This window comes from Rhincodon typus, chromosome 2 (assembly GCF_021869965.1).
Source record: "Rhincodon typus isolate 14 chromosome 2, sRhiTyp1.1, whole genome shotgun sequence".
Lineage (NCBI taxonomy): Eukaryota > Metazoa > Chordata > Chondrichthyes > Orectolobiformes > Rhincodontidae > Rhincodon > Rhincodon typus.
In genome coordinates this window covers 113,524,349-113,550,267 of record NC_063333.1, presented here as the reverse complement: position 1 = coordinate 113,550,267, position 25,919 = coordinate 113,524,349, and the positions used below count along the sequence as shown (strand labels likewise).

General features: G+C 41.9%; 1 protein-coding gene across 3 annotated transcripts in view; it reads left to right on the top strand.

Moving 5' to 3' along the window:
* The first annotated feature begins 295 nt into the window (after window positions 1-295).
* The window catches only part of sirt5 (sirtuin 5), a 42,440-nt gene continuing 16,816 nt past the window's right edge, over window positions 296-25,919 (top strand). Inside the window, exons 1-4 of one of the 3 annotated variants that reach the window (XM_048614781.1) lie at window positions 296-426; window positions 862-991; window positions 15,676-15,809; window positions 18,446-18,671. In XM_048614781.1, the coding sequence (XP_048470738.1) occupies window positions 880-991; window positions 15,676-15,809; window positions 18,446-18,671 (472 nt within the window). In that variant the 5' untranslated portion in view covers window positions 296-426; window positions 862-879. Of the gene's footprint in view, window positions 427-861; window positions 992-9,281; window positions 9,429-15,675; window positions 15,810-18,445; window positions 18,672-25,919 lie in introns of those variants that run through there. The other 2 variants (XM_048614786.1, XM_048614793.1) reach the window with 2 other exon arrangements.

The following is a 25,919-nucleotide window of genomic DNA, read 5'->3' as shown; positions in this document are numbered from 1 at the left end:
AGAGTTTGCGACCGTGAACAAAAAGCCGAAAGGTTTCCTTTTCAATTGTTATTCCATGAAATACATTAGCTTGGCTACCAAGAAAACATCCTTCATTTCCAACACCGCAATGTTTTCTCTCTTAATGATGATTAAAGATTAATAATAGGTCTGTCAAAAGATGTATCGGGGGCTTTTGTAAGGCTATCCGATTAGGATCAGTTTGTTCTTGATGATTGTTGGTGGTTGCTCTGGCTGGGGGTTGTGTGTGCTGGCTTTTGCAGACGGACGTGCTGAGCTCCACGCTTTACCGGGAGGTGTAGCCGCCGGTGCTGCAGGGGGCGCCATTTCCCCACTTGTCTGTAACAGCCGCTTCTGTCCTGTGCGGGGGGGACGTGCAGAGTGTTGCCGTCCGCTGGTTCTCCCGCCGCTTCCAAGGAAGCGTAGGTAAATTTGGGTCACGCTAAAGCAGTCAGTATTTTATCCCCGGGGGCTTAGGAAGGAGCCCTTTCCGTTTTTGCAGCTGGTTATTGTGTAGGGCGGAGAGGGAGACATGGAGAGCCTGTGGGCCGCAGGACCTTGGGCTGCATCTAGGTTCCCACCATCACCAATCCCAGCTTCAGTCTTTTCAGCAACCACGGCTAGGGCCGAGCTGTCTCTTCTTGACAGCACCATAACAATGTCAGCGGGGACCTTTAAATACACAGGACAGGAATAACTTTGACCCCCACCTCGGGGGTTCTGCCCTTGCCTTCTGTACTTTCAGCTCCTCCCCCTGCACCATTTCCGGCGCAGCGAAATCATCTTGGTGGCTAGTGGCAACTGAATCACTTGTTTCTTTAATTTACTTTTTTTTACATTTCATGTCTTTTTTTTTTCCAGAACTAGCCTATAATTGCAATGATTCTTCTTCAGCTCACTGCCAGGAAGCTTGTTTCGCAGGTGGGAAATTGTTTTAAACGGCCTCCGAAATTGCAAATGACTCAGATTGAAACGAGCCGCCCAAATTCAGGTAAGTTCTTCGTGGACGGCAGGAATATAATCGGGGTGGTAAAAGTCATGTAGAGTTGTGCCTCAAAAGTCCAGTAGAAACACAATTTCAGAGCGTAGAAGGAGGTAATTCAGGTCGTTGTGTCTGCGCTGGCACCCCGAATAAACCTCTCATCTTGTGGCATTCCCTTGCCTTCTCGCTGTAATCCTACACGTTCATCCTTTCAGGTGATAAACTAATTCCGTTTTGAGTGCTTTCATTGAACGAGCGCCATGTGCTTAGGCAGGGCATTCCAGACCTTAACCACACAGGGTTTTGCCTCGTGCCTCCTTTGTTTTTGCCATATAAGAATTTTTTTCACTGGATCGTTTCATGAGTGAGAACGGTTTCCTTGTCAGGTGTATGCAGATGTCCAACTCCCTCATGATTTTGAATACTTCTTTGACATAGCATTTCAACCTCCTCTTCACAGAAAACAGACCAAATTTCTTGATTCTGCCTTCGTGACTGAAGTTCCTCATCTCTGGAAACATTCTTAGGAACATTTTCTGCACACTACTCAGTGCCTTCACATCTTTCCAGGAACTGGAGGCAGTACTGCAGTGGAGGCTGAGCTAGTGTCTTGGACAAGTTCAACATGAGCTCATTGCTTTTGTACTCTGTATTCCTATTAATACTGCCTTGAGTACTGTATGTTTCCGTTACTACATTGTCAACATGGCCTGCCACCTTCAATGAGTTATACACACAAACACCTAGTTCTTTCTGCACTTAGAATTGTACCTTTTATTTTACATTGGGTCAGATATTCTGAAATAGGCACCCTAGTTTCATCCCTAACTGGATTAAAACCTACCTATTGTTTCAATGTCTTCTATGCTGGAGACTCCTGGACAGGGGCCTCTTGTAACAAACCTGTCCAGGAATCCAAGTGTCCAGCTGCAAAGTGAATTGTTGTGGAAACCACATCTCCTTTTGCAGTAGTCATTGTGCCATGCTCAGAAATTTAAATGTTGATGGTGTCTCTTATGGGAATGTTTAATCAGTCTGCTGGATTCCAGTCTGGGGCAGGAATTTAGGTGGAGTAGATAGGGTTAGGCTAAGAAGCTTCTGGTTGGGGGTGGTTTGGGGATGGTGTGGTTGGAGGAGTCACTGAAATGTTGTGGGGGCAGCATTAATAGATGTCTGGCAGTTAGACTAGGTTTTTAATCCTCTAACCATTCCTGGGTAACTGTTAAGCTTAAGTAGCCGAAACTCTTTAAATTCTCCCACTTTAATATATTCTTTGGTAGGATCCCAGATGCAATGGAATTGCCAATCAAAAATTTCAATTTCCCAGCCAATTCCTATGAGTCAGTATATCTGGGATTCCACATGGTGTCAACGTGCAACTCTAGTCTATGCTGCTCCAAAAACATTGTGGCCATCTGGGCTATTGTTTCCCTCTTCTTCGTACCAAACTGAATCATTCCATGAGGTTGTTGACTTGCTCGCCAAGCTGGTTTGTTTTTGTTCAGACGTTTCGTCACCATGCTAGGTAACATCATCAGTGGAGCCTCTGATGAAGCAATGTTGTTTTATTCCACTTGGAATTTATACTGTCTGGTCCATTATGGTGAGTAGTGTCATTTCCGGTTTTGATCTGTATGGGTTTGTATATGGGGTCGAATTCTATATGTTTGTTGATTGAAGTGTGGGTGGAGAACCATGCCTCTAAGAATTCCCGTACGTGTCTATGTTTGGCTTGGGCTACTATGGTTACTTTGTCCCAGTTAAACTGATGGCCTTCATTGTCTGAATGTACACATATTAAGGAGAGTTCATCGTGCCGTTTTGCTGCTAGCTGATGTTCGTGTATTCTGATGGCTAGTTTCCTTCCTGTCTGTCCGATGTAATGTTTGTGGCAGTTGTTGCGTGGTATTTTGTAAACTGGGACAAAGTAACCATAGCAGCCCAAGCCAAACATAGACACGCACGGGAATTCCTAGAGGCATGGTTCTCCACCCATACTCCAATCAACAAACATGTAGAATTGCACCCCGTATATGAACCCGGATCAAAACCGGAAATGACAGTACTCACCATAACGGACCGGACAGTATAAATTCCAAGTGGAGTATAGTAACATCGCTTCAACAGAGGCTCCACTGATGATGTCACCTAGCATGGTGACGAAACGTCTGAACAAAAACAAGCCAGCTCGGCGAGCAAGTCAACAACCTTATCCACAACCCGAGCTACAGATCTTTGCCAATATTTTCAATCATTCCATGTTTCTCCACATTTAATTTCATCTGCCTGTCAACCCAACCTATATCCTTTTGAAGTTCTGCTCTATCTCCTTCACAGTTCACAACACTTCCAAGTTTTGTATCATCTGCAGATTTTGAAATTGTGGCCTGTACACAAAGATCAAGGTCATAATATTAATATATCAGGAAGAGCAAGAGTCCCAATAATAATAGTCAAACAAATATTTAATATAATTGAGTTGCTCATATGTAGGGACTGTACAGGCTTTGAAAAGAGTGCAACAAAATGATCTTTAAAGTACGTTAGTCACCCAGATAAGTGGGATGAGCTGGGGGTATATACTTCAGCAAAGAGTAACATGATTTAATTAAAGTTATAAAATAATGAAGGAACGAGACTGTGCATATTTAGAGCATTCATATCAACTGATTATGTTACAAAAGACTATGGGTTCAACTTTCCAAGTTACATAAGGACAGAGCCAGCAGTTTGGATGTTGAGCAGCTCTCCTTATTCCTGGAATTCTGAGTTTGTTAAACAAGTTGTTAGCTCATACAGTGAACATTGACTTACTGAATTTCTTCAAATACAAATTGAGACTGATCTTGGCTGCTGTGGGAGTTGCGTCATACAATCAGAAGTCGGGGATATTCTTTATTGTGTAAGATTTTGGATAAGCTAAGTTGTTTTTCTCTAGAAAAGGAAAGGTTTTGCGTAAGTTCTGAAGTCTTTAAAATTATGAACTCTCTCATTCCGGTAGACAAGGCAATGTTACTATTTGGGGGTTTGGGGAGGAATTGGGCCAAAGCTAGGGACTATGAACGCGAGTGTCACTAATAAATTCAATAAGCAATTCAGGAGAATTGCTACCACTGTGCCACAAGACCCCCAACTAATTTGATATAGAATTGTTTTGATTGTTAAGAGGGCAGAGGAATTGTCAAAAATTATTCCAAATTCTTCTTCCATTTGCCCTGGCATTATAACTGTGTGGGACCAGATCATTGGAACAGGAGATAATTGGTGTGTTAGTGTTTGGAAAACTGCTTGTAAACCAACTTGATTAATGGATAGTTATTGGTGTAGTTTGAGTAGCAAGACATTTAAAAACAAATTATTTAGTTGCTTTTACCTGATCGGATCAGAGGACCGCATCACTTAAATTGCCTTTATGTGCAGGATACTGTCTTGTGTTGATGTTTTGATGTTGTTTTATATAGATCAGTTGGAAGATTGCTTGAAAGATGAAACAATGCTCAGTATGTTTGGAAAAGCACCTACAGACTAGACTAGTACAATAGTTTGGGTCAGCAGCAGAAATGCATTCAGGCTTAAGGAACATAGGGAGGCATTGGTTCAAAATGATGGGCAACAGCCTATGAACTGACGTTAAGGTGATTTATGTCTCTGCTTGTATTATGCTTTTAAGTTATTGCCAAAGTATGGACACATCTGCAAGTGGATATGCTTTTTAATGAGACAGAAAGGAAACTTGTCAATCCAACAACCGAGCACAAAATACTTCCAACTGGTCTTCAGTATTACATAAACAGAAATTGCTGAAAAAAACTCGGGTTTGGCATCTGTGGAGAGAAATCAGAGTTAACGTTTTGGGTCCAGTAACCCTTCTTCAGAGCTTGTTACCACTGGGATAATTGGGACACTGCCCCTGTGCCACAAGACCCCAACTAATTTGATATAGACTTATTTTGATTGAGGTTGTTGACTTGCTCACCGAGCTGCCTTGGTTTTGTTCAGACCTTTCGTCACCATACTAGGTAATATCATCAGTGAGGCCTCCGATGAAGCGATGTTGTTCTGTTCCGCTTGGAATTTATGCTGTCTGGTCCATTATGGTGAGTAGTGTCATTTCTGGTTTTGTTCTGTATAGGTTTGTATTTGGGGTCCATTTCTATGTGTTTGTTGATTGCATTACGGGTTGAGAACTATGCTTCTAGGAATTCCCGTACGTGTCCATGTTTTGGCTTGGGCTACTACAGTTACGTTGTTCCAGTTAAACTGATAGCCTTCATTGTCCAAGTGTACCGATATTAAGGAAAGTCCTCAGCCACTCTACGACAAACACTCACAAGGATTAAAGACCCCATTCCCACAACATGAAGAACCAACATGGTTTACAAAATACCAAGCAACAACTGCCACAAACATTACATCAGACAGACAGGAAGGAAACTAGCCACCAGAATACATGAACATCAGCAAGCAGCAAAACGACACAACGAACTTTCCTATATTACAAACCCAAACAGAACAAAACTGGAAATGACACTACTCACTGTAACGGGCCAGACAGCATAAATTCCAAGCAAAGTAGAACAACATCACTTCATCGGAGGCCTCACTGATGATGTTACCTAGCATGGTGATGAAATATCTGAACAAAAACAAGCTAGCTCCGCGAGTAAGTCAACAACCTCACCCACAATCCGAGCTAGAAATCTTTGCTAAAACTTTAAAACTGATTTTGCTTGCTGAGAGGACCGCAGGGTTGCCGAAAATGATGGCAATCTTTTTTAATCAATGTCCTTTTTTCCTTAATACTATTTAGACTTGAATATTCCACTTTTGATGATGTAACAATTTAATGTGCACTGTGACTTGTTATTACTTAGTCAGAATCAGAACTACAAAATAATTTATTTAATCAAGTGGCATCGGATAGTAATGTATTCCTTTTTGTATTGTATGATCCAAAACTGAGCTTTCGGCTCCACATGCTACTCCATTACCAGGACTATTTATTTGTATCCTGCAACATCATTCATCTCTCTCTTGACTTCTTCTCAGAAACATCTGTAGTTTGTGGTATATTGTTTCGACATTGTTTACAACCTCCCACCTTGAACTCTTGATTTACCCAGATCTCCCCTGCCTATATCTTTATATATTGCTGGCTGAACTCCACTATTGCTCTTTAAAATGTTTCTTCTGACTAACTAACAAGACAGTGCACAACTTGTCTCTGCCGCCTTGTTCACCCTCAGAACACAGATGTGCTTACGTCCCACGCACATGGTCTTGTATGTGTCACCTACCCTGTCCACCTGTAATGGACCAGGCCAGCCACCCTCAAAATATCTTTTAAGAAGGTAGCCTAATCCCTAACTTTTTCTTATTTTGAAGGTAGATGTGAACTGCATGTTCCAGATGTGTTGCGACTGATCAAACTATTTGACATTAAGTAGAACATAATTTATTTAAACACTGCAGTTAAAATACAAACAAAAGAAAGAGGAATTTAGAATAACTTAATTGTTGGAAAACTTAACCGAATATTAGGTACAGTACCTATTGCTAACTAATTGGTCCAATATAGTAAAATCCCATCAACACAACCCTTGGTGAAAAGGTAAATTCAGACACAGATTCTTATATGCAGTTCTCCAATCCAGGAGGAAACAACATTGAGAAACTTCAGAGAAAGTAGCAGCCAGGAATTATTTACTAAAGCTCTTCTGACTGCCAAAGCTTTTATAAAAAAACTAGAAAGCCTGGTGTGGAAGAACTGGCCACACCCATTCAAGCTGCTTCCATTATTCCAACTTTTCTTAAGAGAACCTAAAGGCCTCCTGAGTTGTTTACTCAGGCTGTCTCCAGTAGCCCATTCAATACCTCTGCCTTTACAGCCTCGCTTCAAAAAAAATGCAGGACAAAATAACCTTGTTAAAGTGACAGCATCATCACACCTTCCCCGCCCCCTTTGTTTTAAAAAAAAACCCCATCAATATACGATGATGTCTTCATTTTAAAACCCTTAGTCTTATTTTATTAGTACTCTACAATACATACATGTTACATTGACTTTGAGCATGCAAACATTCACTGCTACATTCTATTTCAGTCTGTTTACTCCCACCACAGAGAGCCTCCATCTTTCTTCATCAAAGTCATGATAATGCTTTGGCAATTACGTTTCATCCTGCCACGTGTATAATTTTCAATTTGAATGGCTGGAATAATAAGCTCCATCTAAACATCTGGAATTTTTGTCCTTCAATTTCTCTAAAAACTTTAATGGGTTATATACAATTGTCTTAGACACATTACAGGCAATATAAATGTTGAAATGTTGTAACGCCAGCCCAAGCTTGAGGTTTCCTTCTCAATTGTGGAATATTTCTGATAAGAATTCGATTTTCTGGAAAAATACCTGATAGATCTTTGTATCTTCTTGTCCTCTTCTCGTAAGAGTACAGCATCGATAGCCACTTTAAATGGCTTTGCAAGTTTAGGTGGGGCAGTGGTTAACACAGCTTTCGGGCTGTCAGATGCCTTCTGACAGTCTGCCATCCATTGAAATTTTCTGCACTTCTTCAATAAGTTAGACAGTGGAGTAACCACGCTGCTAAAATTAGGTACGAGCTTCCAATAAAACCCACTCAATCCCAGGAATCCTAGTACTGCTCTCTCGGTTGATGGTATGGGTAACTCAACAATAACCTTTGTTTTCATGTTGTGTGGGGCCATCTGTCCATCTCGGATAACAGCTCCTAGCCAGGTTGATGGCCAAGCCTGCCTCCCAAAGTCAATCGAACAATTCCAATAAATGTTGCAAATGTTCTTTCCATGTGTGACTAAAAATTGTCAGGTTGTTGATGTACACCACACGATTGGTTAATCCAGAAATGACTATTGTTTAGTCTTTGAAATGTAGCTGGCGCATTTTTCATACCAAATGGCATGACTTTAAATTGGTACAGTCAATTTGATGTCAAAAACCAAAATTACCTTTGCTCTTTTGGCAAAGGTATCTGCCAGTATCCCCTGAGTAAGTCCAACTTAGAAATATAAGTTGCTTGTCCCACCTACTCCATACAATCTTCCAAATGTGGAATAGGATATGAATCAAACTTTGTAATTGCATTGACTTTGCAATAGTCCACACACAATCATTGGGTACCAGCTGGTTTTGTCACCATTACTATGGGTGAGCTCCATTTGCTACAGCTCACTTTGATTATGTTGTCTTTGAGCATACGTTCGATCTCTTTTTGAACGTGTGCCAACTTTAGAGGGTTAAGTCTTTAGGATGTTGCTTAATTGGAATAGCATTTTCTCTATCTGCCTCATGCATATTTTGATTAGTACTTCCCAGCTTATTCCCACATATATTCCCGTGTGATGAAATGACCTGAAAGAGTTATTACTGATTTTCCTGTGGAAGGTAACTTAATAATTTATTCCAAGTTTTGATAACTTGCTCATTGTCCAACTTAATTTGAGGAATGTCCAATTCATAATCCTGTGAACTTGGTTCTTCACTCTGTGTTGTAGCCAGTAACGCATTTCTCCTTTTGCATTCTTTCCCTATCAAAATACCTTTTGAGCATATTCACATGACACACTCTGAGATTTCTTTCTATCTGGTGTTCTTATCAAATAATTTGCCTCACTCAATCTCCTTGTAATTTGATAAGGTCCACTTGCTTTTAAAGGTTCACCTATCACTGGAAGTAACACTAAAGCTTTATCTCCATTAGCAAAATTGCAAATTTTTGATTTCTTGTCTGCTTCCTGTTTCTTAATATACCGTGCTACTTTTAAATGCTGCTTAGCCAACTCACCCACTCTATTTAATCTTTCCCTAAAATTTGACACATAGTCTGAATATGTGGTGTCTGAATTCTGACTCACCAATTTCTCCTTAATTAATTTCAATGGTCCTCTCACCTCATGCCCCAAAACTAATTCAAATGGACTGAATTTGGGCAATTCATTTGGTTCATCCCTAATTGCAAAAAGTACAAACAGAATTCCTTTTATCCCAATTATTTAGGTAGCCTTGACTCTAAACCCTCAACATGGTCACGGTTCTAACACTCCCTGCAATTCTGGATAGTAGGGAGTGGATTTGAATTGTTTTATGTTGATGTAAAATTTGACCCTTGATCTGATTTGTATCTCTGTGGGTAGCTCATATCTAGTGAACTCTTCTACAATCCTTTTACATGTGATATTGGGTAATGGAATTGCATCTGGAAATCTAGTGGACTCATCCATTATTGTCACCAAACACTGATTCCCACTTTTATTTCAGGTGGTGGTCCTAGCAATCAATTAAGACCCTTGTAAAAGGCCCCTTGCAGAAATTAAAGGTGCTGGATTTATCACTTCCGGAGGTTTTCCAATTACCTGACACATAGGATGTGTCTGGAAAATTCAACTACATCCTTATGCAGTCCAGGCCAGTAAAAATGTTTTTGTATTTTGGCTTGAGTTTTCCTTACACTCAAATGATCTCCTACTGGTAATACATATGTTACCTGCAACACCACCTTTTTATAACCCGCTGGTAATACAACTTGATGAACTTCTGCCCGTTTCTCATCCATCTGAATATGTGATGGTCTCCATTTCTCAGCAAGATGTCATTTTAAGATTGTAACATTCTGGAATATACGCAGATTCTTCTGTGTACACTTTTTGGTACGCTTGCTTCAGTTTTTCATGTCTCTGCTGTAACTCAGTTCATTTCTCTGATCTAAAAATATCCACTTTGTCCTCCACCTGTTCTTGTTTTGTCTCAACCATTTGATCAAACATGGTCTCTGATAATTCTACTTCAACTTCCTTATCTTTATTCTTTGATTTCTTCTCCTGCTTCAACCTGTGGCTTTGTGACCTTGTTATCACACAGTCAGTAAAAATCCGAGCATATACTTTCTGTAATACTTGAGTTGCTTGATTTTCCATTGGCTTTTCGACCACAGTAGGCAGCGTTCCTACCTGTGATCCAGCTATATCATTACCAGGAACAAATTGTATTTCTGGAGCTGAGAGTTCCTCCAGCACTCCTCCCACCACTAATGCACTTTTTTCACTGGACACTCCAACCTCACTTTACATGATGGAGTACTTCTCATCTCACAATGAATTCCACATTTTACCATTTTTTGCTTCTGGCAATAGTCCTTCTGAATTACATACCTCCTCATCTCTCATCATCGTAGATTGACATACTGCTATATCACTTAAAACTGTAATTTCTTTACCTGCTCCTCCTGGCATATGTGAGTAAACTTTGAAGATCAGGTACTTTCTCCTCAACCAACCTCTGACAAAACTCACTGGCTTATCCTGTTTTCCTACATCTGTTTTCCCAGTGTTTTTCTAAACCACCAACACTGTGACTTCATGTGGCCTACTTTATTGTAGTGAAAACGCCTGAGCTTTTTTACTTCTCTTTTCCCCTCTTGGCTTTCCTTTTTACCCTGTGGTAAACTATCTTTATTATCTTCAACGAGATCGCTTTTTCCCTTAACATTTGAGGATTTCTCTTTTCCCCAATTTCTATCCCTCACAGATTAAAATTGATATCGGAAATCAAACTTTGATTTAAGACCCAACTCTCAATAATCAGCCATTTCAGCTGGTAATCTTGCAGTTTCACCTCTGCTCTTCCACGAGTTCTGACTACTTAAGGAAGTGAATTTTTGAACTCCTCCAGAATAATCATCTCTCTAGGAGCATCATATGTTTGATCTATTTTCAATGCCCTTGTCCACCTATCAAAATATCTGTGTTTGATACTTTGAAACTCAATGTACATTTGACTAGTGTTCCTCCTTAAATTCCTGAAACGTTTTCTGTAGGCTTCTGGCACTAGCTTATATCTACTTAAGATGGCTTTCTTCACCTCATACTCCCAGATATCTCCTTTGATAGTGACGCAAATACCTCACTAGCTCTACCTACCAACTTTGTTTGGATCAACAAAACCCACATGGTCACTGGCCACTTCATTTGTTTAGCCATTTTCTGAAATGAAATAGGCTTCTACATTCTTTTTGTCAAATTCAGGCAATGCTTAGACATATTTAAACAGATCCTCACCAGGCCTTTGGCTACAATGGGCTTGCTTGATATCGCTATATTCCTCTCTTTGCCTACCTTCTACCTTCACCTCGGCCCTTTCCTCTAACTGCCAGCTTCTGAAGTTCAAACTCTCTCTCTCTTTCTGCTTCTTTTTTCTGTCTTTCTGTTCTGCCAGGGCCTTCCTGTTCTTTTCTTTTCCATCTGCTTTCAATTGTAATTCAAACTGTTTCATTTTCTTTTCATGTTTATTGAATTCTAGCTGTTTCCAAAGATTCTGATGTCATTTCCAACAAATTTAAATGTTGCACTATTGCTGCAATTACCTCTCCTTTTGTCACAGACAAAGGCAACACCAACTCCAGCTTGTCTACCAATTCCAACAGTTCTGCCTTGCTCACTTTTTGTAAAATTCCCGAAGTCACTTCATCCACCCACCCAGAAAACTCTTAATGACCAAAAGAGCCATTCCTACACAGGCGTACTCTGTTTAAAGAAACCAAATTCAGCACCCGAAACAAAAGACACTAACGCCTACCATTTGTCGCCTTTGAGTCCGACAATCCTAAACCCAACTTGGAAGTATAGATTTTGATCCCGGCCGAGTTCCTAATTTGTTATGGGCCAGGCCAAACCCCTTCAAAATATTTTAAGACGGTAACCTAATCCCTAACTTTTTTTCTTATTTTAAAGTTGGATGTGAACTGCATGTTCCGAATGTGATGGGACTGGTCAAACTACTTGACGTTAAGCAGAACACAATTTATTTAACACTGTGATTAAAATGTAAACAAAAAGGAATTTAGAATATCTTAACTATTCGAAAAATTAACTGAATAATAGGTACAGTACCTATTACTAATTAACTGTTCCAATATAGTAACATTACACAAACACACCCTTGGAAAAAAGGTATATTCAGACACAGATTCTTACATGCAGTTCTCCAATCCAGAAGGAAACAACATCAAGAGAGATTTCAGAGATAGTAGCAGCCAGGAATCATTCACTGAAGCTCCAACTCTTCTGGGACACAAACAGCTTCTGACTGCTAAAGCTAAAAATGAATTAAAAGCCTGGTTTATGAGAACTGGCCACTCCTATTGAAGCTGCTTCCATTGGTCCAACTTTTTTTGAGAAAAGCCTGAAGGCCTCCATTAGCAAGTTCAACAGCTTTGCCTTTTCAACCTCCCTGGAAAAAAGACCCAGGACCAAATAACCTTTTCAAATTGACAGCATAGTTACACACATTTACTAATATAGAGTCTTCAGCCATCAAGGCCCTACATACTGTAGCCTCCTGTCTCATTGCTGTTAAAATTCTCTTTAAACGTGTCTTTGTAGTCAAACTTTTGATCACTTCTGCATTATGCCTCCTCCTTGTCTGTTTTCTTGTATGTGAAGGACTTTAGTATAATATTTATCTCAGAATATTACAGTACAGAAAGCCATTTGGCTGATGTTTTCTGTGCCAATTCTTTATCTGAACAGTCTAACTCTTCTGTTTCACCATAGTCCTGCATTTTTTTTCTTATTTCAAGCATTAAAATCCCTTTTGAAAACCACTATTGAATCTGTTTCCACTAAGTTATTTATTGTGGATCTTAAAACTAGTTGTATTTACATATCTGATTCTTTTGAAAGTTGGTTTAAATCTCTCTTCAATGATTGCTGATCATCTTACAATATAAACTTTTGACAATCCTGTTTGACAATTCACACCATCTCTAAAGGTGTGTAAATGTGTTGCATCTAGATATTTTCTAATCAACTGTTCACACATGGTGTTATACAACTCTGGACCAGGTGGAACTTGAAGCTGGGTTCTCTGGCTCAGAGGTCATGATATTGAGGAGGATAGCCTCATGCTACTGTCTGATATTGATCAGCTAGTAAGTTGGGCAGAGCAATGGCAGATGGAATTTAATTCTGATAAGTGCAAGATGATACATCTTGGAAGTTCTAATAAGGCAAGGACATACAAAATAAATGGTAGGTCCTTGGGGGATACTGAGGAACAAAGAGACCTTTGTGTACAAGTACATAGGTAACTGAAGGTGTCAGCACAGGGTGGTGAAGAAGGAATATAGATGCTTGCCTTCATTATCAAGGACGTACAATATAGGAGCAAGGAAGTCTTGCTAAAACTTAAACGTTGCCACAGAAGAAATGCTGTGTGCAGTTCTGGTCACCACACTATTGCAAGGATGTGATTGCACTGGAGAAAGTGCAGAGATGATTCACCAGGATGTGACAGAGATGAAAAGTCTGTTATGAGGAGATACAGGATAGGCTGGGTTTGTTTTCCTTGGAGCAGAGGGGGCCAAGGGGGTGAATCTGATTGAGGTATACAGAATTATGGGAGGCGTAGATATGGTGGATCGTGACCAGTGACCATAAGTTGAAGGTGAGTAGTGAATGGTTTAGAGGAGATCTGAGAAAGAAAAGTTCTCCCCCCCCCCCCCCCCCCCAGAGGGTGGTAGCAATATGGAACATGCTGCCTGAGAGTGTAGTGGAAGCAGGTACTCTTGCACCATTTAAGAAATACCTGGATGAGCACTTAAAATTCCAGAGCATTGTAGGCTATGGACCAAGTGCAGGTAAATGGGATTAATATAGTTTGGTGTTTGTTGGTCAGCGTAGACATTGGAAATCAAAGGGCCTGAGCTGTATGACTATGAATACCACTACACCACAAGAGCCCATAATATGTTGCGTGTGGTGAATAAACATTTGTGGATAAATTCATTGCTTCCCCACCCCCACCCCGCCAATTCAAGCTGGAAGGCAATGTGGGTTCACTGATGGGCTAAAACACGGTAGCACTGATTATTGAATGTGAGTCTAAATTGGAAGCACAGACACTCTGAAGTTGTACTTTGATATACCTAACAATATACAGTGACTAATTACTAATTGATCATGTTATTAATGGATTCTGAGCCCTATGACCTAAATAACTGGATAGGGTATTTCAAAAGTATTTAATTGGCTGTACAGTGTTTTGGGATGTTCCAAGATCACAAAAGGCACTATTTAATTGCCAGTCGTCTCAAATGTAATACCTGCAAAGTTGTATATTGAGGTTAGATTATAATTATTAGAGTCGTAGAGATATACAGCAAAAAAAAGACCCTTCAGTCCAACTCGTCCATGCGACCAGATATCTTAAATAAATCTAGTCCCATTTGCCAGCATTTGGCCCATATCCCTCTATTCCCTTCCTGTTCATGTGTCCATCCAGATGTTGCAATTGTACCAGCCTCCTCTGCTTCCTCTGGCAGCAAGTTCCATACACACATCACTCTCTGCGTGAAAAGGTTGCCCCTTGGATCCCTCTTAATCTTTTTTCCCTCTCAATTTAAACCTATGCCCTCTAATTTTGGACTCCCCACCCTGGGGAAAAGACCTTGTCTATTTGCCCTATCCATGCCCCTCATGATTTTATAAATCTCTACAAGGTCATCCCTCAGCTCCTGACGCTCCAATGAAAATAGCCCCGGCCTATTCAGCTTCTCCCTATAGTTCAAACTCTCTAACCCTGGCAACATCCTTGTAAATCTTTTCTGAACTGTTTCAAGTCTCTCAATATCCTTCCTATAGCAGGGAGACCAGAATTGCATGTAGCATTCCAAAAGTGGCCTAACCAATATCTGTACAGCGGCAACATGACCTCTCAACTCCTTTACTCAATGCACTGACCAATGAAGGCAAGCATACCAAACGCTGCCTTCACTGTCCTTCCTACTTACGACTCCACTTTCAAGGAACTATGAACCTGCACTCCACGGTCTGTCTGTTCAGCAACACTCCCCAGGTTGTCAAGCAAAACTAGGCTTATGTCACTGTTATGACTTAATATTATTTCAGTTGGTGTATCATGTGTGAATATTCATATCTAGACTCTTAAGCCTGATATAATGTTTATCCCTGACTTTGTGAGGAAAAGAACACTGATTCTGCTGTTCTGCCTAATTTGGTAAAATATTTTACTGTGCAGAGCAGGTATTTGGCCAATAAGTCTGCCAGCATTTTCTTGCACATAAGCTACTGCCATCTCTGTCCTTCAACTGCTTCAACATTACCTCCTGTTCTTGGACCAGTAATGGCCCTTCTAACTCACCTTAAAATGCAGCCACACTAATTGCCTTGACTACCCTGTGGTTCTACATTCTTACCCCTTTATCTTTTCCTCTGAATTATTTGTTGCGTTATTATCCTGTTTAAAATCCTTAATTTTTGAACACTTTCCACTTTCACATATCTCAAGTGGAAATATCTTTTTGTCTTTCCTTTCAAATCCTTCATAATTTTCATTGCCTCTGTATTTTTCCCTAAAGGAAGGAGCCCCCCTCCAGGGCTCTTTTCCCTGGAGTGTTATAGAGCCTTATAAAATCATGAGGGCATGGATAGGGTAAGTAGACAAGGTCTTTCCCCCAGGGTGGGGAGTCCAAAACTAGAGGGCATAGGTTTAAAGTGAGGGGGGAAAGATTAAAAGGGATCTAAGGGGCAACCTTTTCACGCAGAGAATGATCTGTTCAGACTTTCTGAATTATCATATCATTTGAATCTTTGTCTAATATGCATTTCTTGATTGTAAATGTCTTCTTTTTTAAAAGATTTGACTGAATTTCGGGAAGTCTTTGCAAACGCCAAGCACATAACCATTTTAACAGGCGCTGGAGCTAGTGCAGAGAGCGGAGTTCCCACATTCCGTGGAAAAGGGGGCTTTTGGAGGAAATGGCAAGCCCAGGTATGTTCCTGTGATCCACAAAACTGGTAGAGGAATATGATGCATTTTGGTAATTTCATGTTAAAATGCGATCTCTGATGATTGTAGGTGATTCATTTATTCTTTATAGAATTCGAAAGCTTCAGCAACGACTGGAGTGCATCTTGCACTTACAGTAAGAGACTATTAATGCCATGATGTGAAGGAAGGCTGAGGATTGTGGTTTTACTGTGGCTGTTACCTTTAAAACCATATAAAACTGAGGTTTTTTGTAATAATTCAATATCTTTTATCTGCCATTATTTAGTGTCAGGTGTGGGCTAAAGTAATATATACTTGTTTCTTCCCCCTCTCCTGTGCTGTAATATAAGTGATGCTGTGCAATTGTCGATGGTATTTCCAAAAAATGGAACCGACTGTAACCATAACCTGTTAACCTCTGATTCAGCACCAATTGACGACTTGGCTCTCATACAACATAGTTAAGTTGAAATTAAGTTATTTGATAAATTGCTTGAAATGCACAGCAAGAATCTAAGAGTGAAAATAAATGAAGATGAAGCCCTGTTGTTAATTTATTCAAGTAATACAATACCCTTCTTGTATACTTGCTGCAAACGTCAATATTCATTTTAATTTCCAACATTTGTTTTGACTTCAGAATTTTTCCCTTAGATCCCCTTCTCACGGTAGCATCTCCAAGTAATGGACAGGTCATTGAACTTCAGCTTATGCCATAACTTTACTACAGAACAGGGCAACGAGTGCAGGCCCAAGTCTACTTCAGTTGGAATGGGGATCAAATTCCATTCTGTCAGCTTTCCTTTGAACTGTACACTGGTCATCTAGTCAATTGAAATCACTGCACCACTCTTTTTTCCCTAGAGAGTTTACTCTAAAAATCAAGAACTTTACAACATTTAGAAAAAATATCATTCGTGAGATGTCGGCTCTGGCTCGGCAAGCATTTGTTGCCCAGACAGTAGCTAAGAGTCAACCATATTGCTTTGGGCCTGCAGCCAGGCTGGGTAAGGATGGAAAGTTTTTCTTCCCTGAAAGCCGTTAGCAAAACAGATAGGTTAAATCTGATAACACTGCTTTGCAAATTGAATTTCATGATTTGAGACATTGGTTGCACCTCTTGGATTTAGTTTCCAAATCAGGATTAGACCGATACTGTGACATATAGCACAATTGATTTAGGGAATCCTGGCTCAGTACCTAGTTTGTCTGCAACAAACATGTGCCAAATTTTTGAATAAATTGTTAGCCTTGCCCAGAAAGGCCGATTTGTAACTAATTTACATTCAGGCAGAGCCGGACTAGTCTTGAAGTATACAGTATTAAAGAGAAGTTTTTGTACATCTTTTATTTCTGAGGAAATAATGGAAAAGTTTTGTGCTCCAGCACTAATCCCTGTTGCCTGTTGATCACAAAAAGTCTGTTGTCTAAAGCATTCATACGGTAGCTTTGTTGCTGTAGTTAAGTATTATAAAGTTCAAAATATAATTTAATCTTCATTTTTCATGTTGTTTTGGAAAAACATGAAGAATAATTTTCAATTTTGTTTTCTTGGCAATGATCTGGTGGAACAGATTGCCTAGTCGATGTAGGATTCCAACTAAGTGAAATCAGTCGAAGTAGCAAAGTTTAATAAGAACAATACAGCACAGGAACAGGCCCTTCAGCCCTCCAAGCCTGTGCCACCACATTTTGCCCTTCCATGCTAAAACTGTCTTCACTTACAGGGTCCGTATCCCTCTATTCCTTTCCTATACATGTATTCATACAGGTATTTCTTGAATGCTGCTATTGTGTCTGCTTCCACCACCACCTCTGGCAATGCATTCTAGTCACTCATCACCCTTTGTGTGAAGAACATGTCTTGCACATCTCTTTTAAACTTCCCCACCACCCCTCGCACCTTGAACCTGTGTTCCCTAGTAATTAACCCCTCCACCCTGGGAAAAAGCCTCAAACTTTCCACTCTATCCATGCCATATATAATCTTATAAACTTCTATTAGGTCACCCCTCAACCTCCTGCTTTCCAGTGAAAACAAATCCAGTCTATCCAACCTTTCTTCATAGCTAAAATCCCCTATACCAGACAACATCCTGGTAAACCCATTCTGAACCCTCTCCAAAGCATCCACATTCTTTTAGTAGTGTAGTGAGCAGAACTGCATTACTGTTAAGCAACTTACACAGCTGTAAAATTAGCATTATTTATTTGTATGCTATTAAAGCGTGTTTGAAAATAACTTGTAAATTATTTTTGAATAAGAGTTGATTGTATCCAGCTTTGTCTTCAGGGACCATTTTGCTGCATATCTTGCAACTTTAGAGCCACTTGGGATGTTTAAAACTAGCTTGGACTAGTTGAATCAAACAGACTGCTTCTGTACTGTAAATTCCATCTCCTTGTTGATTCTCATTTGTATCAAGTTGCTGCAACTAATAATTTCTGATTTAGAATTTATTTGTCATTGAAATAGCAGTGCTAAATGTCACACTGCTAATCTTCAGGTCCACAAATTACATTCAGAACAAACCAACTAGAACCTGGTCTTTCAGAGCTACATGTGGGTACCAACTTAGATAGCTCGGTACTTATTTTTAGAGAAGTGTTTTGCATGTGTACTTGTCTATTAACAGGACTTGGCTACCCCGGAAGCTTTTGCAAGAAATCCTTCTAGAGTGTGGGAATTCTATCACTACCGCCGTGAACTGATGTTGAGTAAAAGCCCAAATGCTGCGCACATTGCTATTGCTGAATGTGAGGCTAGACTGAGCAAGCAAGGCAGAAAGGTTGTGGTCATCACTCAGAACATTGATGAACTTCATAAAAGAGCAGGATCAAAAGCTATATATGAAATTCATGGTATGTTGATTGCGTTGCATTCTGAAAGTCTTGATTTGTAGCTATTGCAATTCATCTTAGTACTTATAATATGTGTTGGGAAAAATAAATTGCATTACTAATAAGGAGATGACAAATCAAGTTAATTAGTGTCCACAATAAATCTAAATTTAGTTTAGGCTTCCTAATAGATAATGTACAATAGAAGTTTTCTCAATTGTGTTTCAACGAGATCTACTAGCCACAATCGCCAATTTGACTATGATACAGATTGGATATCATTGGTGTTGTTTTCAATTTATTTATATAAATGAAAATCACAGAGCTACCAGTTATTTTTCCCTCTTTTACTCCATTGCTCTTGTGTTTGCCACACTTTGTTCTTCCTTTAAATCCTCTTTCTTTGTTTGTTTTACTATCTTCTGTTTAACTTGTTTGTGCATTTTAATCTAGCCTGTTTTTTCTTCCATCATTCTCTAATTGTAAGTTGTCTTACTCTCTGATTTATGCCACCTTTTCCTTCTCTGATGCTTTAATAAATTGTAGCAAGCAATCATCAAAACACAATTGTATCTTTCTATCAGCAGCAAAACTGTGACTTAGGTTGCTGACTGCCTATCTTAGCTGGTTTATAGGTTGCAAGTGAAAGCCTTCTCTTCCTGCAACAGGGTCTACCATTTGGGGCAAGAAACATGGCCTTCCAGCATGGAGTACTGGAAGCCACAGTGAAGCGTAGTACCTTCTGCTCTGTGTTTAGCTCAACGACAAGTAATTTTTAAAATTAGCTTTAATATTTTAAAATAATTAAGACTTCAACTCTGGAAGCCATGAAATATATTTAACACTTCTGAAATGGTTATAAACTTATGCAAAGTAACTTTCGAACTGAATCTATATAATATAATTTAGTCATCCATATATTCAGACAATATATTTATTCTGTTACTAAATAGTGAAAATTTATGTAACTGTAACCCAAGTTTTAAAATTAAACTGAAATGAAACAGCTTTAATTATAAAGTGTCACTGGTGCCAGACAAATTTTGAAGAATAATAATTGAAGAAAATTAATTGTTAACATTTTTGGCCGACTGACAGAACTAATGACATGATTTCTATGGTCAACTAAAATAAGATGATGAACAGTTATAACCAAATAGCGTCAGAGTTGTACAGCACGGAAATGTGATGAGACATACCATTTTTTAAAAAAGGCAGAACCGCTTTAACAATTCAACATGTTAAGCAATTAATTTGAACAATCCCATTATGCAACAATGCATTCAGCATGAAAATTATTTAAAAGCAAATAAAAATTGTTTAGTTGGATCATCTTCATTTTGTATTGTTCTTTTCTTGATTTGACTTACCATTTACCCCATTCAAATAATCATTGGTGTTTTCTTAGATGGCAGGGTTTAATTGAATAAATGATTTTCAGGATACAAAGGTTGGGATTGAGTTAGGGTTACTGGGCTTGGGAGGGAAGCCAGGAGTTAAAATGTTTGAACATTCTTGTTGGTTTGGGCTTGAAGGGATGTGCTCTTGAGCACGCTTTGCAACTGCTACTGCCTATGCTAAAATAAGTGTAACTTCTGGGGGAATCAGTTCAAATTCCCAAATGACAGGTCCCTGACCCTTTAGATACTGGCCAGGCAGAACCAGAGGGCATAACTTTTGATTTTCGGTACAAGTGAGATCAAAATATTTTAGTGTTGTTGCAGACCTCAATAGTATAACTAATCTCAATATTATGAGTCTTCAAGATCTGGACCATTGTCAGTGTAGGACAGAGCCTCCTGCTATTTACGTAGAATGTACGTAAAATTATTTATGTAAAATACCTTTCTTATCTGAAGATGTATTTCAACATTGAAACAGTTGTGTGGTGTCTAATTTAAATTCTTAAGAAATAGGAGCTTAAGAATTCTTAAATTCTTAAGAAACAGGATTAGGCCATTTGGCCCACCATTTGACAAGATTATTGTGAACCTGCCCCAGGCCTTAACATAGTTTTGTGCCAGGTCAGCATAGCCATAACTGCCTGACGTTTGAAAAATCTATTCACCTGCTCTTCAAATATTTTCTGTAATTTGGCATTCACAACACTCAGGTAGAAAATTCTAGATACTTACTGCCATCTGGGAGAAGAAATTCCTTTCCATCTCAAATTTTAACAAGTGTCCCCTTTTCTGTTGCTGTGTTCCCTAGTTGAGTCCCGTACTAGTGGAAATATCTTAACACCTACCCTATCAAGCCCCCTCAGAATCTTATTTTTTTTCAATAAGATCACCACCTGTTCTTCTCAACTCTAACAAATAAAGGCTTAAGCTAGTTTCATCCTAGGAATAAGCCGAGGAATCTCCTTTCAACGGCTTCTAATGCAAGTATATTCATTTTTTAATGATGGGAGACCAAAACACACTCAAACTCCAAATGCAGCCTCACTAACGCCCTGTACAGTTGTAACAAGACTTCCTTGTTTCTAAACTCCAGACCACCAGCAATAAAGGACAGAATTCAGTTTGCTGCCTTAATTTCTTTCTGCACTTTACAATAACTTCATGTATTTCATGCTCATAAGCACTTAGATCCCTCCATGCTGCACTTTTTTGGACTGTCTCCATTTAAATAGGAGTGTGACTTGAAAGCCTTGAAGTGATACTTGTGGCACTCCACGAGTCTTCTACCCTGAAAAAGACACATTAATCCTGACTCGGTTTTCTCTGTTAACCAATCCTCAAACCATGTTAATGTCAATACTGTTTCAGAGATAGTAGGAACTGCAGATGCTGGAGAATCTGAGATAACAAGGTATAGAGCTGGATGAACACAGCAGGCCAAGCAGCATCAGAGGAGCAGGAAAGCTGACATTTCGGGCCTAGACCCTTCTTCAGAAATGGGGTAGGGGAAGGGGATTCTGAAATAAATAGGGAGAGGGTGGAGGCGGAGAGAAGATGGATAAAGGAGAAGATAGGTGGAGAGGAGACAGACGGGTCAAAGAGGCGCGAGTGGAGCCAGCAAAGATGAGTGTAGGTGGAGAGTTAGGGAGGGGATAGGTCAGTCCAGGGAGGACGGACAGGTCAGGGGGGCGGGATGAGGCTAGTAGGTAGGAGATGGGGGTGGGGCTTGAAGTGGGAGGAGGGGATAGGTGGGAGGAAGGACAGGTTAGGGAGGCGGGGACAAGCTGGGCTGGTTTTGGGATGCGGTAGGGGGAGGGGAGATTTTGAAGCTTGTGAAGTCCACATTGATACCATTGGGCTGCAGGATTCCCAAGCAAAATATGAGATGCTGTTCCTGCAACTTTCGTTGGGGATCGTTGTGGCACTGCAGGAGGCCCAGGATGGACATGTCGTCTAAGGAATGGGAGGGGGAGTTGAAATGATTCGCGACTGGGAGGTGCAGTTGTTTCGTGCGAACCGAGCGTAGGCGTTCCACAAAGCAGTCCCCAAGCTTCCGCTTGGTTTCCCCGACGTAGACGAGGCCACATCTGGAACAGCGGATACAGTGTACCACGTTAGCAGATGTGCAGGTGAACATCTGCTTGATGTGGAAGGTCTTCTTGGGGCCTGGGATGGGGGTGAGGGGGGAGGTGTAGGGGCAGGTGTAACACTTCCTGCGGTTGCAGGGAAAAGTGCCGGGTGTGGTGGGACTGGAGGGGAGTGTGGAGCGGACAAGGGAGTCATGGAGAGAGTGGTCCCTCCGGAAAGCAGATAAGGGTGGGGAGGGAAAAATGTCTTTGGTGGTGGGGTCGGATTGCAGATGGCGGAAGTGTCGGAGGATGATGCGCTGGATGCGGAGGTTGGTGGGGTGGTACGTGAGGACGAGGGGGGGTTCTGTTTTGGTTGTTATTGCGGGGAGGGGGTGTGAGGGATGAGTTGCAGGAAATACGGGAGACACGGTCAAAGGCGTTCTTGACTACTGAGCGGGGGGAGTTGCGGTCCTTGAAAAATGAGGACATCTGAGATGTTTGGGAGTGGAATGCCTCATCTTGGGAGCAGATGCAGCGGAGGCAAAGGAATTGGGAATAGGGGATGGCATTTTTGCAGGAAAGTGGGTGGGATGAGATGTACTCTAGGTAGCTGTGGGAGTCGGTGGGCTTGAAATGAATATCAGTTTCCAGGTGGTTGCCAGATATGGAAACAGAGAGGTCCAGGAAGGAGAGAGACCGGGTCTTCACCATCCCCCAGACCTCTCCCTTACTGAGGACGAACGGTCAGTCCTCAGTAAAGGACTCGCTTTTGTCCCCCTCCACCCTAACATCAACGAATACCGCTCACACTTGGACGTTGAACAGTTCTTCTGCCGCCTCTGCCTCCGCGTTCACTTCTTTAACTGTGTGTCTAACCCTCCCTCTACTGACCCCTTCTCCTCCTCCAACACACCCCCTCCTCCTGGACACCACTCCAAGGCCTCCTACCTTCCCTTGACCTCTTCATCTCCAACTGCCATCGAGACATCAATCGCCTCAACCTCTCCACCCCTCTCACCCACTCTAACCCACTCTAACCCACTCTAACCTCTTCCCCCACAGAATGTGCTGCCGTCTGCTCCGATCCCAACCTCACCATAAAACCCGCGGACAAGAGGCGCAGTTGTAGTATGGTGCATTGACCTCTACATCGCCGAGGCCAGACACCAGCTCTCTGACACCTCATCCTACCGCCCCCTTGATCATGACCCCACCCCAGCAAAACACCATCTCCCAAACCATCCACAACCTCATCACTTCAGGTGACCTCCCACCCACAGCATCCAACCTCATTGTTCCCCAACCCCGCACCGCCCGCTTCTATCTCCTTCCCAACATCCACAAACCTGACTGCCCTGGTTGACCCGTTGTCTCCGCCTGCTCCTGCCCCACCGAACTTATCTCTACTTATATCGACTCCATTTTCTCCCCCTTGGTCCAGCAACTCCCCACCTACGACCGTGACGTGACCCACGCCCTCCACCTCCTCCAAAACTTCCGATTCCCTGGTCCCCAACACCCCATCTTTACCATGGACGTCCAGTCCCTATACACCTGCATTCCCCATGCAGATGGCCTAAAGGCCCTCTGCTTCTTCCTGTCCCGCAGGCCCGACCAGTCCCCCTCCACTGACAGCCTTAACAACTTCTCTTTCAATTCCTCCCACTTCCTACAGACAAAGGGGGTAGCCATGGGTACCCGCATGGGCTCATGCTATGCCCGCCTCTTTGTAGGTTATGTGGAACAATCCCTCTTCCGTACCTACACTGGCCCTAAACCCCACCTCTTCCTCCATTACATCGATGACTGTATCGGAGCCGCCTCGTGCTCCCACGAGGAGCTCGAACAGTTCATCTACTTCACCAACACCTTCCACCTCAACCTTAAGTTCACCTGGACCATCTCTGATACCGCTCTCTCCTTCGTGGACCTCTCTGTTTCCATCTCTGGCAACTGCCTAGAAACCGATATCCGTTTCAAGCCCAGCGACTCCCACAGCTATCTAGAATACACCTCCTCCCACCCACCTTCCTGCAAAAATGCCATCCCCTATTCCCAATTCCTTTGCCTCCGCCGCATCTGCTCCCAAGATGAGGCAGTCCACTCCCGAACATCTCAGATGTCCTCGTTTTTCAAGGACCACAACTTCCACCTCTCAGTGGTCGAGAACGCCTTTGACCGTGTCTCCTGCATTTCCCGCAACTCATCCCTCACACCCCCTCCCCGCAATAACAACCAAAACAGAATCCCCCTCGTCCTCACGTACCACCCCACCAACCTCCGGATCCAACGCATCATCCTCCGACACTTCCACCATCTGCAATCCGACCCCACCACCAAAGACATTTTTCCCTCCCCACCCTTATCTGCTTTCCGGAGGGGCCACTCTCTCCGTGACTCCCTTGTTCGCTCCACACTTCCCTCCAGTCCCACCACACCCGGCACTTTTCCCTGCAACCGCAGGAAGTGCTACACCTGCCCCTACACTTCCCCCCCCCTCAACCCCATCCCAGGCCCCAAGAAGACCTTCCACATCAAGCAGATATTCACCTGCACATCTGCTAACGTGGTACACTGTATCTGCTGTTCCAGATGTGACCTCGTCTACATCAGGGAAACCAAGCGGAGGCTTGGGGACTGCTTTGCGGAACACCTATGCTCGGTTCGCACGAAACAACTGCACCTCCCAGTCGTGAATCATTTCAACTCCCCCTCCCATTCCTTAGACGACATGTCCATCCTGGGCCTCCTGCAGTGCCACAACAATGCCACCCGAATGTTGCAGGAACAGCATCTCATATTTTGCTTGGGAATCCTGCAGCCCAATGGTATCAATGTGGACTTCACAAGCTTCAAAATCTCCCCTCCCCCTACCGCATCCCAAAACCAGCCCAGCTTGTCCCCGCCTCCCTAACCTGTCCTTCCTCCCACCTATCCCCTCCTCCTACTTCAAGCCCCACCCCCATCTCCTACCTACTAGCCTCATCCTGCCCCCTTGACCTGTCCCCTCCCTAACTCTCCACCTACACTCTCACCTTTACTGGCTCCACTCGCGCCTCTTTGACCCGTCTGTCTCCTCTCCACCTATCTTCTCCTTTACCCATCTTCTATCCGCCTCCCCCTCTCTCCCTATTTATTTCAGATTCCCCATCCCCTCCCCCATTTCTGAAGAAGGGTCTAGGCCCGAAATGTCAGCTTTCCTGCTCCTCTGATGCTGCTTGGCCTGCTGTGTTCATCCAGCTCTGTACCTTGTTATCTCTAATATCAATACTGCAAGTTCCTTTCTTCTATAACCTTTTATGTGGTACCTTATCTAAAGGCTTCTAAAAATCCAAATACATTGCATTGGTTCTTTATTCAATCATGCAACGTGGACATCGGTGGCTGGGCTAACATTTATTATCTGTCCCTGGTTGCTCTTGAGAAGGTGGTGGTGAGCTACCTTTGTCAGCTGGTGCAGTCCATGTGCTGTAGGTACACTCCCATTGCTCTGAGAGAGGAATTTGTTTGATTACATTAATTTTGAAATGTCTTGCTGTTTTTTCTTTAATAATAGATTCTAGCATTTTCCCAATGATAGATGGTTATCCTAACTGCCCTATCGTTTCCTGCTTTCACCTCTCTCTCTCTCTCTCTCTCTCTCTCTGTCTGTCTGTCTGTCTGTCTGTCTGTCTGTCTGTCTCTGTCTGTCTCTGTCTGTCTCTCTCTCTCTGTCTGTCTCTCTCGCTCTCTCTCTCGCTCTCTCTCTCGCTCTCTCTCTCGCTCTCTCTCTCGCTCTCTCTCTCTCTCTCTCTCTC